Here is a 17,285-nt window from a genome sequence, read left to right on the forward strand (position 1 = left end):
CTGGCTTGAACCTAGGAGTCAAAAATTGCATGACTTGGATTGTAGCTCTGGTTTGTTATGGTTATTTCTCCATGAATATTTCAATTTTCTAGTTTGTTAACTTAGAAACCATAGTAATGTCTGTTCACTTCTCACAGTATTTTAAGATCTGAAGACTAAAGAAACCAATCAATCCTGCATGTACAGGCACCTTCAATAACATTGAAATGAATGAAATTACTCAAGCATAAAGTTACATTTGTAAAACTTTATACATTATTATATAAATTCTAATATTTTTTTCCAAATTTAAATATGTCAAATACTTAAAAATACTGATATCAGTTTAAAGGATAAGAATATATTAGCTGGGTTACAGCTGAAAACAATGTTATCATAGTTATTGACAATTAGTCCTATTTATGAAAAATTAAAGTATTTGCTTTCTTAGCAAGATTTATAGTCAGACCAATTTGCAACTTGGAAAATTGCCCAGCCCTTTTATGAGAACTAGCATTTGCATTGCTAACAGTCTCATAATTATCTTTTCTTTTGGGGAAATGAAGGTGTTTTATAAGAAGGAAGTAGGAGCTGGCACAGCTGTAAAAGATACTCCAGAGATTGAAAGAGTAAAGAAGAATCAACAGAATATTAGTTCGGTAAGTACTATTATCATAAATTATTCTTATGTGAGTAAAAGGTGAGCAATTTTTTTTTTACCATTTTGCTTACTAAAAAGTTCTTCATTTTCATATCACACATCTCATTCAAATAGTTGTCCACTGGATTTTGTATATAGAGCTCTACTCTAGCACAGCTAGAACTCCCCTCTACTGTGGTACTTCTGTGTCCAAAGGTAGAGAGTCTAATTGAAACATTAAGAAAAATAAGAAAATATTTTAACTAAACATTTGAGGAAAGTGTTTTGTTCAAGGTTTGTTGATAGGAAAACTTCTCACTCTTAGGAGTGAGAAATATGAGATGCATTTCCCCATATGACAGACTGAACAGCAGTTGTGTTTGCAGGTTAGAAAAATACCGTGTGACAAAAGAGAAAATCTGTCATATCCTGTTAGAAACTGCGTGTATTGCATAGGACTTGATAGAGTTTGTACTTCAAGATGAGAAAAACTGTGTCCAGGCTTCACCTGTGTGAAAAGGTGGAGGGTTGGGTCTTTACATGCTGGTCACAAGTTGATCTGTGGATCTGATGAGATTAGTTCTGAACTGATTTTGTTTATCTAAGGATGCCCAATGTCTTTGGCACTTTAATAGGTAGATTAAAATAAAATATAATATCAAAATGAATGTTTTCTTCAAATAATACATCGTGTTCTGCTAAACTTGGAAAAAACCTGGAAAGTGACTGCCAAGCAGCAAAACCCTTGTAAATGTGTTGTTCATTTCCTTTTTATATTTGGTGGGGACTCCTCTGGGGCAATTTTTATGTTAGTGACATGACTTTTATAATTATTAGATATTTTTTTTTTAAGTAAAGTTCAGAAATAATGTACAGACATGATACTATGTTGGGTTTAAGTATTAGTTAAAATATGAATTAGGGTCTCTGGACACTTATTCTCATAGAATTTCATTGTTTATTGAATGGTGTCAAAAACCTAATTTCCCACCAAAGTAAGGTCAGTAGAGAATTTCCAAAAAATTTTGAAAAGCTCTTATTTTCCTTAAAATTCTTTTTCTACTCTATCCATCACTATTCATCTTGTCATTTTGAGTCACAATGCAAGCTATCATGTGTCCTAAATCCTGAAATAGTTGTATATTGAATAGTTGAAACCTGCTGGTTGGGGAGCTGTTGATTTTCTTGATTTGACGGTGAGGGTTTTTTTTTGTTTCTTTGTTTAGTTTTTTTGTTGTTATTTTGCTTTTAAATTTCCAATTACCACAGACATTTATTTCAAGAGTAGTCACACAGAAAGGAGAAGTCTTACTGTGGTATTTTTTCACAATACATTTCAAAGTGAAATGGAAAAATAGCATACACTGTTCTTGCTGTTTTAGAAACCCTAAATAGTGGTGAAGAGGGAAAAATGAAAGGTTGATCAGTATGCTAGTAAACACATTTGAGGAAAAACCTACCAAGGGAAGTACAAAATGCATTAGTGGTGTAGTGGTACTATGTAAATAGCATGGCCTTTACCTTGCTAGTCTTTGTGTGGAGTTAATGTTTTACAAAAGATATTTTATTACATGTAGTGTACTTAAAATTACTTTAGTCTTGTATAATATTTATTAGAGGTATAGCATGCCAAATTTAAAGGCAATGTACAAGAATGTTTCAAATTACATGTCAGTTAGAAGGAAATTATATTGTGCAGTAAGAGGGAAATTGTATTGTGTAATTTACAGGAGTCCCAAAGGGAGGGTAAATTACACCAATTCTGAATCCATTAGATTTAAATGTTTTACACGTATTTTTGAATTTAGCCAGAAGAACTTGGGACAGCCTTAAAACTATTTCCTGGGCTAAACAAAACTAGTATGTGGAATGTGAAGCACATTTGCACTAGAAGTAACACCAGGTCACCAAAATAACACAGTACAACCAACCACACAAAAAAGTCCATTGAATCATGTTCTGAAAGTGATCAGATTCTTCCAGACTACATATGTAGGAGGAAAACATAAGAATGGTGTTTTCAAAGCCTAAAATACAAGGTGGTGACAGCCAAGGAGGTTGAGCTTATCTCACCTGTTGTGGTCATTGGTTTGGAAGAAGCCAAGATCTCACAGAACTTTCAAAACAAGCCACAGACCCATGGGCTGTAGCTGAATTCAGAGGAGAAGCTACAAATAACGAAGGACTTTTTAAAAACTTATTTATATTGTGGGGCAGGCAAGGTTGGACACAGCACTGGGAAGAAGAAGTGTTTTGGGAGAATCTATTTGTGTTTTTGTTAGTGTGAAATCTGTGAGGAAACCCCTGTGGTATGTCAGTCAATACCACAAAGCTGGGGTCTTATTAAAATTCAAGTAACAGACATTTTGCAGCATTTTTAGGATGAGTAGCACTGCCAATTCTTAAACTTACCTAATACTCTCTATTAAAAGACCCTTTTTTCTACTGCTATGGTGTTTTTGCCAGTCCTAAACTGTCTGGACTGTGATTTTCCATTCCTGGTCTGTACTTTGGGCTGGTTTGGTTTTATTTATTTATAAATTTCAGTCAAAGCAGCTTCCAAGTATGAGCTTAGAGGAAAACAAGTTGTTTTGTCTGTGCTATGAAATTGGACGTTCTCTAGAAGTAACATGTCTTGAGAAGAGACTTGAAAATTAAATGTTAGGAAAAAAACAGTAAATATCTGACAGCACCTGCAAAGACTTCAACAATCCAGACAACTACATCCTCAACTGTGCATCCCATGTGTTTTTAAAGAAATTCAATGAGACTCTGAAGCCATCCACCCTTTTAGGAGCACCTAAAAGGCTTGGTTTCTGAAATGGACTGGTAGACACCATAGGAAGTAAATAGTAAGACCAAGTCATTTTCAAAGGGGTGTGGATCTCCAAATAGTGTATGCAGCACCCCAATTATGGTGAAAATAGCCACAATCCCATGTGATGTATATTCCCATTGTAAGAGTTTTAGTACACTAGAATTGTTTTAAGCACTCTCTGCTGCATTGCATCAAACGAGATACATCAGAGACCCTTAGCAGACTGGTTTAGAAATTAAGTACAACTGTTGCTTTTCAGGCCAATGGTGTTAGTAGGTGTTAGTAGTGCAGTATGTGTAAGGGTGAGAGTATAAAGTGATAGATGTATTTTAGTGCCTATCTCTCTCTTCTTCAAATTGATAATATTTTTGTAATATCTACTGTGCAGATTAAATACAAGGAGGAAATTCGGCGTGCAACAACAATTTCTGATCCACCTGAACTAAGGAGAGTTAAGGAAAACCAGAAGAATATCAGTAATGTGTGCCCCGTTTTCATTTCTTGCACAATTCTCTCTGCTGTATTAAATGTGTTTGTGTCTGTGGTGTTTGTGCTGCTTTCTGTTTGTCCAAAAAGACCCATTTAATCAATTAATGGTAATAATTGATTGTCATAATTATAATAATAATGATAATTCCTCAGCTTTGCACTTTGATTCATAAGAATGAGAGTGAAGTATTCCTGTTGAAATAACAATTGTCTGTGTTTGAAATAGAAGAACTGCCAGAGGGTGAGTACTAAGTATTGTGTGGGAAGATGGGATTGATTATTAAGGAATGGTACTTTCCATCCAAATGCAATGTGCTCTGTAGTGATGTCTAGCACACTTATGTATTTCCATTACTTGGAAATCTCTGTTGTAATATCTTCTGACATGTTTGCTAGGTTCAATACAAAGAACAGCTCTGCAAAGCTACACCCATGAGTGTCACCCCTGAGATGGAAAGAGTCAAGAGGAATCAAGAGAATGTCAGCATGGGAAGTTGCTATCCTTTAATACTTTGTGTAATTTTTGGGTGTGGAAGATGAATACGAAGTTCTGTATTCTGAAATGATGCCTTCTCTTTAGTCTGGGGGAAATGAATGTATTGTAATGGAATTACTTGAAAATCTTCTCTTAGGAAAAAATTGTGAGAAGGCTTTGCTTGGTTTGGGAAATGGCCGGTGAACCATCACGTATTCTATTAAAGAAATGGCTGCAATGCTTTGAGATGTTATTCTCTTCCTTGGATATTTGCAGAAAATCTTGACCCTTCTTTTTTTTTTTGAACAAGATACCTGTTTCCAGTTTTATTTTTCTTTGCTTTGTGAGAAATTAGCTACAGTTGTGCTCCAACTTCAGCTCACTTACCTTTCTCCTTCTGGTTCCTCAGTAACCTTCCCATCAGAATTTAGTATTTAATGGCTGAGATAACCATTTGCAGGGGTGCAGAGAAGAAGGCAAGGACTGGAGCATGCTACTGCCTTCCTGCACTGATGAAGTTGCACCCTCTTGATGAGTCCATGAGAGACCAGGCACTCTCCTTCCTCACTGAGAGCTGCCATCAGCAGCTGTGGGTCATGGGTCCACAAATAGCGACAGTGTTTCCCTGGGTGCTTTCTGCTGCATTCACCAAAATAGTTTTGAGTCATAATTTTCAAGAATTCTGTCCCTCTAACTCAGCTTCTGGATTCCTGTTGATATATCTAGCCTTCCTAGAATGTATTCTGTTCAAAAACTGCTTTCCCTTTTTCAAGCCTGTATACAAGTATACAAGTATACAAGTCTGTATACTACTTCTACTCACACTACTACTGTTTACTCTTCATCAATTTTTGTGTTGTGAAAATTTCACTGGAAAGTTTAAATTCTTTTCAAATCACTGGAATAGCTTTGAGTGAAGATTTGTTAACTTCAGCCATTTCTAGAAACATCAATTCTTGAATAGTCATTTTACCTTTATAAGTGTTAATTTGCAAGTCTAATCCATTTAAAAGCTTACCATAGTTTTAGTAAGACATTAATTTTTCAATTGGAATACATTGATGTGGACAGACCAAAATTGTGTTGTCCTGGAAGAAAATTGCTTAAGCAGTAGCTGCCTTACTGCCACAATGCACTGCAGAATTATGAGTATAATGTATCTGCCCAGTTAACCTTATCAATTAAACCCAAGAGCTTGATTTTGTATGGAACCATTTATTTTGCAGAAAAAATACATGAATTGGTATGAATTTGTTGCCAGAATCTGTTACTAAATATTTACCATATCTGACTTCCCAGCATGTGGGGCTACAGTTAACATTACTTTGCTTCGTCTGTCAATGCCACATCCTGTCCTGATCTGCTTTAGATCCTGATCCAGCCTTGGGTGTGCATTTAATGCAATTAATGCAGTGTGTTTGATTGCAGAGTGATGAAGGGAATAGTCCTACAGTACATTTAAATAAATGCATAGCGAAATTAGGCTGGATTCAATTAGCAGTTTTCTGATGTACTGCACCCTCTGTGTTTAATCACCTTTGAATATGTAATATATAGAATTTAGAACATTGATGGAGAACTTATGGAATTTCTGTGTCTTGACAAATATTTATTTACAGTGGACCTTTCTGAAATTCAGTTTTTCATATGCTCTGCTTGCCTTTACTGCATTACATGTGGCTTAACCCCATTCCAAATATGAGTTATTTCTCTGTAGAGCAAAGGACCAGTCTGGTAAATGCCAGATATTGTGTGCATATGTGGGTATATATCCACAGAAATGCATTAATAAACAGCTTGTACATTAAAAAAAATTCAAGGTTATCTTTCAAAAATCAAGTTTTATAAACTGTAATAAACTTCAGATGCATTTTAGCTCTTCTGTTGTTTCCTGGATGACCTTTGAAGTCATGCATTTTTATATAAAACAAGAATATATTGCTATACCTGAAATAGTATGAATATATATTTTATTCTGTTAAATAATAGATTCACTACAGAGAGCAGCCTGGCAAAGCTACTGCTGTGAGTGTCACTCCTGAGATGGAGAGAGTCAGGAAGAATCAAGAAAATATCAGCTCGGCAAGTTGTTTGAATCTTTTTGTCATTCAGATTTTTCAGTTGCTGTAGAAATATAAGCATGGATATGCTATTCCTTTTACATTTGCTATGTCAAAGAAAGCCAACTACATCATTCACTGATGAGATACTGGTTTTATTCTTTGAGGACATGGACTGCATATGTGTACAACAAACATATTCAGGGAATACGTTTGTAAAAAAGTAAGTGGTTGTGTTGGTGTCAGTATTTTTCAAGGAGAGAGTCACTAGAGGTCAGTAATTCTTTGCAGTAAAGAAAAAGAGGAAATGAGAATTTAACCTCAGTGCAGATGTCTTTTTTTTTTGCCATTCAAAACATGGAAGTGTCCGTTCCATTCTGTGACGTGCCACCTCTGTTAGAGCTGAGTAGTTCTAAATAGGTCCCATTGCTAAATACTAAAGAGTAAGATAATATCTATTTCTTGGCTTTTATGATAATAAAATGTAATTGCTACTAAAGTAGTCTAAGAAGCAGGAGACAATTCTATTAAGGAACGAGGAAGACGTGCAAAAAGCCCAATGGAGTAAAGGATAAGACCAGTTACGTTGCAGTCTGTCCTCAACATTGAAACAACATTCATGGCAAAGTCACTGCAGATGGTAAATAGAAAAGGTTTCATGCAGAATCACTGTGGCAGAAGAGAATTGCAAGTAATGAACACTTGAGAACTGAGTGTAGGAGTGAAAAGTAGGTTGAATTTGTCAGGGAATATGTCTAAGGACAAAGGAACGGAATCTGACATTGTAACTGCATATATCTTAATCATGTTCTTAAAATGCTCATGAATATTTACCAAAGTCAATTATTTTTGAGGTGTGTAGTTGAAAATAAGAGGAAAATCTCATGACAGTTCTAGTCTTTCAATAATTTTTTTAATTTGCGAAAATTAAATGTGTTTCTCCAAGTGACTCATTCACTTTGTTTCTCAGGACTTACAGGGATAAAAACTCCTCTATGTTAATGAGAAAGATAAAAATCAGCCCATGTTGACTGTAATTATTCTGTCCAGAAAATGCCTTATATTCAAAAGCATATGTAGCTGAATATATTTTCTAAGACAATTTACTGTTTAATTAAGAAGGCTTTGAAGAATATGCAGTACTATATATTTTTGTTTCTCACACAATACTTCAAGCTTACCAATGAAAAACAGACACCAAGATACATATTTTCATGGGTGTGCTTTCTTAGCCAATATATAATCTTAAGGAGGGTTGACAGTTTCAATACATGGTTTTTCTCATCACAAACACATGTTGAAATAGGTTTGCATGACTCATTTAAGAAGTAATACTTGGAGTGTGAATACATAGATAAATCTAGAATATTAACTAACACAGTGCACAGGTCACGGTACAATGTAGAGCTAAGAGAGGCCATTGGTAGAGGAACTCAACAAGACAGAAAAAACTGTAAGAGTACTCACTCCCAAACCAATAAGTAGGATCAGCTACTTTCACTATTTTGGGATTTTGAGTGGTTTTTTTTCTTATTTTTAACAGATAATGAACCTTATATATTTACTAGTCTGTAAAATGCCACAAAATAAGGTAATCAGGAGAAATGTGATGTAAGAGATTCAGTACTTCCTAATGCACAAAACCCAGAGCCCAGACATTTGTTTAGGAAACAAAATATTCAGATTCTTCCCAGACATGTTGCTTTGTGCTGCTAGTAAAGACTAGCTATTGAATGGGAGTTATAAGCTTTCCAAAGGATTAATCCTCTTGTAAGGATTGAATTCCCTGGGCTTCTCAGGTTATCCCAATCCCACAGACTCTGTTTCTGTCTCGGTAATAAGCAGGTAGCTTATCATCAGTTTTAAAGGATGTTCTAAGTCACAATGGTGTTTTTTTAGTGTTTATCTTATTTTTCAGTTGATAAATGAATTATTTCCCTTATGTCATTCAAACAGTCACAAATTTCAGCTTTTAAATAAATACTTTATTTTTAGTAAGTGATTGATGGGATAAATGTGCCTTTTGGCCTTACTAATATACAAGCTCATCTGTATCCTCACTGTGAAATAATTTACTGGCATGTGAGTAAAAGAAGAGAACTGTTGGGCATTGTGGTTTGGAAAGGTACTGTTGCATGGTGTGATTCTCACCATCCTTCCTACTGTAAGCAAAGAAATTCACCTGTGCTGTTGTTGCTGTTTTGCAGGTCAAGTACAGCAGTGATCAGAGGCAGATGAAAGGTAGACGTAGTGTGCTTCTAGACACACCTGAGCTAAGGCATGTCAAAGAAACACAAAACAACATCTCAATGGTAGGGTACTTTCTTCCTGTGACTAGAGCCTTCTAAGGAATGGCACTTGACTTCCACTGGATTTTGCCTTCCATTAATATAGGTAACTAATGAAACTCTCTCCTCAGGTATGGAAGGAATATTTTCTTCTTACGCCTGTAGAGGGAGTGTTTGCTAACTGCATAGGAGTGTAATGAACATTTTCAAAATACTAATAAACAGTTTTCTAACAGTTAAATGTCAGTTCTTTTGTTTTTTTTCCTTTAAAAATGTACACACATCATTTGAGCATCACAATTTCACTGGATTAGGTGACACACTTCACCTTGTGCCTGTGCATGTTCCTGGTTTCTGCGTGACTTTGGTTCTTGGAATGAGTTGTTTTGTGTGCATCAGCTTGTGTGAGAATGTTTGTCAATTTAATGAATTGATGATTAAGTTATTTATAATGTAAATATGCATAATCAGCAGTACTACCTTTATAACTCTTACTAATACTGAGGTTTTGTTCCAACACTTGGTGCTGTAACACTTTCTACTCTAATGTCCTTTTTTCTAATATTTTCTTTTAAAGCAGGCAGTTTAGAATAACTGTTGTTCTTTCTAAAAACCTATTTTTAAAGCCAGCTGACATATGATAAAACAAAAGGGCAAAATATACATTTTCTGTGATACTGTGCAAGTAGTCAAAATTATCAGTGAATGAAAATGCTTGAGTTCTTTAGAACTACTACTGCTGGAATTTTTTTACTGACAGATGTATTCGTCTGCATCAGTAGACAGCTATCCTGTCTTTGAGAAGAAGGGAATGCACCCTGAGGTGCATGACCTCCTGAGGGCAGCGCTGTTTTGTGTCCTGTGTGATAGTAAAATGATGCTTTGCTGCTTAAGCTAGTGCCTAATTCAGTATCAATGGACAAGAAATGCAAAATTGATAATAAAATATCATAAAAACTAGTTAAGGTGATAGAAGATACTTGGCTGGCCATCCAGCCTATCTCATGTGTATAACAATTCTGTTATGGTGAAAAGTCAAAGTATATAAGTGCCTCATAAACCAGACATATATGTATTCCTGCACAGAATAACCATTTGCTGTCAGTTGCAACCTGGGGAAAAATGTAATTCTCCTTGTTTTCCTAGGTAAAATATCATGAAGATTTTGAGAAGACAAAGGGCAGAGGCTTCACCCCCGTGGTAGATGATCCTATAACAGAGCGTGTACGAAAAAACACCCAAATTGTGAGTGATGCAGCATACAAGGGTGTGCATCCACATATTGTTGAAATGGATAGAAGACCTGGAATAATTGTTGGTAAGCTGATAAATACTGTTGTTATTGAAGGCACGTTGAGGAAGAGAGAAGCCCCTGTTTGTGCTCTCCAGATTCCATTTTCTCTCTTTTCTCACCATGAAACTTATGGTTGAACTGCAGGTTCCATGTCAGCTTCTAGAGAAGTCATAATGGGAATGAATGGGAGATAGATCATAGAGATCAAATGACCATATAGTCATTTGATCTGTGACTTAAAAAAAATATATGGATAGTTGTCACTATTACTTTAAATTTGAATTTTGACTCTAAAAGGTAGGTCAAGGTTTTACAATTTTACACAAAAGAAAGATTATTAAAACTGATTCTGCAAGCTATCAATGTTTAAATTTTGCAGGCCAGTTTAAATTTTCCTTTCTGTCAGTCTGTAATTTCTTCAGAACTGCATATATCTATTTACCTCGTGTTTCACAATTTCACACAGCTTTTAAAATATCTCAAGCTGTAATTCATCAGTAACTCATTAGATCTCTGGTAAGTCAACTACCAGTGTTGAGAAGTGATGTTCTGAAAGATGGCCCAAGATAAGGATGGGTGTTCAAGGGGTAGAATGCAGATTAGATTCATATGTAAAGACAAGGTATTGCATAAAGTTATTATTTGGCATAACCATAATGAGCTCTGTTTAAAAATCAAAGTGGATATTTGAAATTGCTGAAAACTCAGCAAGTCTGCTACGGCAAAGGAAGTGGTAATATTTTTTTCCTTCTCATTTCCTTTTGTTTTTTGTGTGTCCCATTAATGTTTTTTCTGTGCTTTGCAGCCATGATCCCCAGAGGATCTGTGTACAAAAAAAGCCATACTGAGATAGCACTCTAAAATTCTTCATATATAGTGATAACAGGGAGGCTGACTTTAAGTTTACATCTCAAAACCAGAGAAATTGCAGGTGAAATGGACTAACTTGTTGGTCACATAGGCCATCCTCTTGCCTACAGCAAGGTTAACTATGTTATTCCTGGCAGATGCTTTCTCAGTCTGTTCCTTAAAGTCTCCGAATAAGTCTCCCCCACATAAGGAAATTTATTTCTTTCCTTTTTTTTTGCCATCCTTTTTGTGTCTGTAGCTACAGTATATGAGAAGGGGTTTCCCAAAAGTGTGTGTTAAGAGAGCTCTGTCTGGGGCAGGTGCTGATGATCTTCCGTCACTACTCACTTTCTTAGTTGTGGTGCAGTCAAAGAAAAAGAAAAAGGCTTCTGTGAAATTGCAGTGTAACATTCAGTTTGCAATTTGCTCTTTAGTGTATGCTACAAGCCTCCTGCTCTCTGCTGCATTGCATGTGTGCTGTAGCCCTGTATAAGAACCATGTGTGCAATCCCATGTTCAGCAGCTGAAGTCTTGCTAGAACTAGCAGATTGGAATGAAGGACATCCCTGAGACAGATTCATGAGCTGTAAGAACTGAAATATATATAATTATTTATCATCTAAAAATACTCCAGTATCAAAACACAAAGAAATTCTTAATTTCCCATGCCTGCCAAACAGCAAAAATTGTACAACTATGTAAAGGAAAAAGACTGTGACTATTTCAGCTAGAGCCTTTTTGGAATAAAATTGCAATTATAATATCTACTTGTTTAGAAAGAAGCAGTGAGCTCCCTGATTGTGAAATGTCCTTGGCAACTCAAAAAAAAATTTGCAAACTGAAAAATGTACTTAGGACTCTCGTGAGTATTATTCGTAGCTGTAAATTGTTCAGCCAGTTAGGAAAACTGTGTCAGAATCCCTCTGGTTGATTTTTAATGTGTTATGGGTGAAACTAGAGCTACTCTTTCAAATGCCTGGTTACTAAAATTAATGACACTGCTCTGGCAAATAGACACTAGTTTTAACCCTACTAAACCATTCTCAACCCATCAAGATAAATTGATGTTGGTGAGCTTTGGATCTATTACTAAAGAGAAACCACAATTCTCACATGAATATAAGGATATTTTACCTTGGCAAAAGCTACCAGGGAATGAAAACTTTTTTGTGTTATAGATTGCCAAGATTCTGATTCCATGTATGTTATTTCAGACTATAGAGATGGATAAAATCAATACAAATCAATGACTCTTGCACTGGTGCTGCCATGAAGCCATACTTATATTTTCACTTGCCAAGGCATGATCAAATAGGACAAGTTGGGTGTTCACCAATTCCCCTACCCCTTCTCATGCCTGTCAGTGCTTTATGTTCGGTTTGCAATTTGCTCCTTAGTGTATGCTACAAGCCTATTAGCATAATTTATGTGCATAATTTATCTCTATTAGAAATAACACATTGTTTATCAAAAGACTTTGAGTTAGCTTTAATTTATCTTGGCAGGAAGGAGTTAGCACTACACCTCACCTTCTGGGAGTTGTGGTAGATAATGTGTAGTGTACATACATTGAATGTATTCTAAAGCCATGGGATTTATTTTGCTAGCTCTGTCTGTTCTTTCCATTGCATCTAGGCTATTAATCATTTGAAACATGTAATATTTGGGGTCCTCACAGTCCTACTTTACCTACAACCCGTTACTTAGCTTGGTATCTCTCAAACCGGCAAAAGAGCAAAGCTGGGAAGACAGTTTTTTTTTCTTACTTCCAGTATATGGAGTAAATCTTGAAGCCAGATCTGCCCAAGAAGAAACTATAGTAAAAATATGTGATCCGGTAGATTTGTGCTTTGACTGATTATATTTTACATCAAGGTTTTAGTCGAAACTGGTTTGAAGAAATTAAAAGATTTATAAATTTTAGACATATCAGATATTGTAGAATAGATTTAGATTGGCCAAGACCATTAGGACCATCAAATGCAACCATTAACCCAGGACTGTCAGCCCACCACAAAACCATGTCCTCAAGTATCATGTCAACACACCTTTTAAATATCTCCAGGGATGGTAACTCAGGCACTTCCCTGGGCAGCCTCTTCCAGTGCTTGACAACCCTTTCAGTGAAGAACCTTTTCCTAATATCCAATATATAAGCCTCCCCTGGCACACTTGGGGCCATTTTCTCACATCCTATCACTTGTTACATGGGAGGAGAGACCTATTCCCACATCACTGCAACCTCTTTCAGGCAGATGTAGAAAATGACAAGGTCAACCTAAGCCTCCTTTTCTCCAGGCTAAACACCCCCAGCTACCTCTGCTTCTCCTCATCAGATTTGTGCTCCAGACCCTTCCCCAGCTCCATTGCCCTTCCCTGGACTCTCCCCACCATATCAATACCCTTCCTGAACTGAGGCACCCAAAAGTGAACCCAGGATTTGAGGTGTGGCCTTGCCAGTGCCCAGAACAGGGGGATGATCTCTGCCCTGGTCCTGCTGGCCACTGTGGTGCTGATCCAGGCCAGGATGCCATTGGCTGCCGTGGCCACCTGGGCACACACTGGCACAGGGAATTACTTGTTAAGTTCAAGAGTGGACGTAATTTTTTCCCATGGTAGATGTGTACAATGCAGATTTCTACAGCTGAATTTGTCGCCTTAGTTAATTTTTTTGATATTAATTAAGAAAGATAGATACTTTTGAGTTTACATGAATTAAGCAATCAGTAGAAATTTATTTTGGACGAGCTATGGCCCTGATTCTTCTTATGCTGACATGATCTCTGCTGTATGCAAAGGAGACTCTGTAGTGTCTCTGTCAGCTGTGGAGCTGTATACTGCCAGCTGTCAGCAATAGGGGCATACACTGCAGCATCTCCACACATAAGGGTGCTGCTGGTGAACTGGGGAAATAATCTTACAGCTCTGATGATTTTGGTTCTGCTACTGGAAGAGAGCTCTAATATGGGATAATTAACTGATTCCCATTTATTTAGACTTAAGAACATACTATGGTCATGTTTAGAAAATGTAAAAAAATTGGGAGCAAGAGTTACTTGCTTCCTTTACTCCTTCAAGTAATGTCAGTGCTTAAAATTAATGCACTAAATTCTTTTAAGCAGAAAATTAGACTTTCTGATCTCTTCAGGTGAATATCTAGGTATTTTGGTTAATTTCTAGATGAAGGAAATTGATTATTGATTGTTAAATCTCATTCCTTTCATGCTTTTACTTCCTTTGTTGTTTGTCTGTCTTATACTTTCTGTGCTTTGGAAAAAGATCTTAAAGTTTGGCGCACAGATCCTGGCTCCATCTTCGACATTGATCCTCTGGAGGACAATATTCAGTCTAGGAGTCTGCATATGCTTTCTGGTATTGCTTATATCCTGACTTTTCCCCAGTTCAGCTTTTCATGTTTGTGAAATTAAGTTGATACTGTAAATTTTCAGGTCAATATGCCAGCCACATGTTTTATAAGCATATTGTATATATATTTATAACTGTTGTAGTTTAAAAGCAGTATTTTATAGGAACTTCAGCTGTAATCGCATGTGCAGAAAAGAAATCTTGAAATAAATCTTATCTTAACGAGTTATTCATGCCACTTACAAGTAGCCATTTAAAAAGCATTGACCTACTTTGTCCTTGCTATAAGTAGAATTTTCAAATAGTTGGACCTTATAAAATGTCAGAGTTCTAGAAAGTGACCTATTTACAAAACTGATTTCTTTTCCATGCACATTTTGCCTATATGGCACATGACATTATGCTTTGTTCTATTTTTTGAAGTCCAAGATGTTAATAATTTTAGGATACATGGAAAAGGAGAGAAAGTAATGTAATAATGGGGAGTGGGTTTTGGTTTTACAAGTTTATTGATTCTTTTCCTGCATAGAAGTGTTTATTTTGAATGTGTAATTTTTCACATGCATTTCCTTTGCTACTTTGGTTCTTTAAATATTCTTTGGAACAACATACAGCTGTATTTCCACATGCACTTGTATGCATGCTGGGATAAAGGAATAATTTGATTTTCCACTGAAAATTTTTGTATTCTTTATCTTTATCCCTTTCCCTTTCTGGTATCTCAATACCACCTTCCATTTCTGCTATTCTTTTAAAGCAAAGAACAAGCTTAGTTGCATTAGATTTTAAAGCAAGCTTTGGAACTAACGATGCTCAAAATGGAAACAAAATTGCAAAGAATTTACTTTTCTCTAATTTTAATGCCATCAGGGTATAAATAGCAATGTTAGCACTGGTGGGGTTTATCTTGTTGCTTGTCTTTGCACTTCCATCATCTATTTACTGTGATATTCTTTATTTCTTTCTACCTTTGTAGAAAGAGCAAGCCGTTACAGTAAGCAGTATTTACATTCCACCAGTCTGGGAGATTATAAGTCAGATGGCTCTGACACGAACCCTACCTTTTCTTACTGCAGTGAGATAACAAGGCCATCTGATGAAGGAGGTACCCTTTATTCCCACCTTTTTTCACTAACAACACCGTTGCAGTGTGTTGAGACTTCACAGGCCTGTATTAACTCCTTATCCTTGTGCAGTCACAAGTAGAAGTTTTGTAAACTATTGCCTGATTGACAGAGAAAGCAAAGCAAGACTTCACAGTTTCTGTGTGCCATATAATTCTATTGTGGATTCTCTTTCACAGTTTTGCTGTTGGCTCCAAAGCCCTCTTAACTCCTATTTACAGTGCTTTAAAGAAATTGTGTTGTGTTTTTGCAAAATGTACATGAATCTGTTTTTATTTTTTCTCTTGAATGACACAATGTGACTGAATGAAATACACCTTTAACCTAAAAAACATATTTACCTTGGGCTTTTCAGTGGGTAAATCAAGTATATCATAGTATTTTAGTGACTAAAGTACTTTTTCATGTATTCAATTATGCAGGATTTTGTGGTTCTCTGTTTTTTTCATTCAGCTGGGAAGTTTATGTAGTCTCTTATGGTTTAACAAGGATTAATATTAGAATACTTTGACAAACCTTCATTCTCAGGTACAAACCCACATTGCATACTTGTTTGATGCTGTTGATTAGAAGAAAATTTAGGAAAATTATGCATAAGGGTCTAGTCATCCTAGTGGTGTTACAGTATGTACTAGACTTGACTGATGAAGTGAAAATATTCTGAGTCATTGCATTCTAAATAGATATTTTTCAAAAGTAGTGATTTCTGCTTCTCAGTTGTGAAAAAATGATGCTTTGGAAAGGTTATTCAAAGGGTTGCTTTTTTTTTTTTTTCCTTGTAAGAAACCAATTAGTTGCTTACACAATATTAAATTACCCATGCTTTTAGAAGATTTTAAGGCATCTTAATTGTAGACTGCACTTGTTTATGTTCTCCCAGTCACTGGAGTAATATGTTACTGTGTTGGTTGGTGCTTACGGAGTCTACCTTTTTATGAGTGCTGTGTAAATACATACAAGCAGCTCTGATTAAGAATGGGTGAGGGAGAAGGTGTTCAGACTGCTGTGCTAACTCTGAACAAAGATAGAAATACATATCTTTGACAGAAATGTACTGCCTTGTATCATATCTGACTATCATGTTTGGTATTTTAACTATATTCTCAACTCTTTTAATAGATGATAACAATATTGCACATTTATGTTGTTTTTTTCTCTTCCTGTGATGGTGCAAAGTGGCTTTCACAGTCTAGTGCACACTGTTTGTCTATAGCTGTTCTGATCTTTTCTTTGGAAGTATTCCAAACCATTTCAACATTGCTTTGTCAGCTTGATTTGATTTGATTTTCAACAGATATTTTTTACGACTTGAGAATGGGAAATGGGCTTTGTTTTTGTGGTAGTTCTGGCACTAGTAAGCTTGCTTTTTGTGGCTCTATTTGAATCTATTGTTGTGGTGATGTCTTGAATAGATCATTCCCAAGATCAACGTATTTTAGCAAGAGGTTGTTTTCCATTTTAACCCAGCTGACTAGCCAGGATTTGAGCACCTGTAGACAGCTCCCATTGCAGGGAAAAAATAAGTGCCACAGCTAACTAACTGAACATAATCCTAGTTATTTACAGGAAAAAGCCATTTCTGTGAACACCCTTAGAGAGAGCTAGCAAAAGATAGCATTTTTGGCTAAAAATGCCAATCTTTTTCATCCCATGCGGAAGGTCATTTTGCACATAGCCACAAGACAAGATTGCCCATTGCCCTTATACAATGTCTCTTATACCATAAATGAGAGCCAAGTCTATTTTGGTGAGATGCCATGGCTGTTCCTGGTGGAGTTTGTACTCTTAGATCAGCAGGGTTTGTCATTGGCCATTGTTTTATCTGATGGCATGCCAATTGAAAGACAGTTAGAGACCTGTAACCAATTTTACAATCTCTGAGTGTCTTTGGCCTTGTCTCATC

At 36.1% G+C, this 17,285-nt stretch overlaps 1 protein-coding gene across 3 annotated transcripts in view; it reads left to right on the top strand.

Moving 5' to 3' along the window:
• The window catches only part of NEBL (nebulette), a 244,546-nt gene that overhangs the window by 201,085 nt on the left and 26,176 nt on the right, over window positions 1-17,285 (top strand). The window contains exons 23-28 of one of the 3 annotated variants that reach the window (XM_054517178.1): window positions 546-638; window positions 3,826-3,918; window positions 4,323-4,414; window positions 6,390-6,483; window positions 8,669-8,739; window positions 9,896-9,974. In XM_054517178.1, the coding sequence (XP_054373153.1) occupies window positions 546-638; window positions 3,826-3,918; window positions 4,323-4,414; window positions 6,390-6,483; window positions 8,669-8,739; window positions 9,896-9,899 (447 nt within the window). In that variant the 3' untranslated portion in view covers window positions 9,900-9,974. Of the gene's footprint in view, window positions 1-545; window positions 639-3,825; window positions 3,919-4,322; window positions 4,415-6,389; window positions 6,484-8,668; window positions 8,740-9,895; window positions 10,068-14,171; window positions 14,265-17,285 lie in introns of those variants that run through there. The other 2 variants (XM_036379157.2, XM_036379158.2) reach the window with 2 other exon arrangements.

The sequence above is a fragment of the Molothrus ater genome, chromosome 1 (assembly GCF_012460135.2).
Source record: "Molothrus ater isolate BHLD 08-10-18 breed brown headed cowbird chromosome 1, BPBGC_Mater_1.1, whole genome shotgun sequence".
Taxonomy (NCBI): Eukaryota; Metazoa; Chordata; class Aves; order Passeriformes; family Icteridae; genus Molothrus; species Molothrus ater.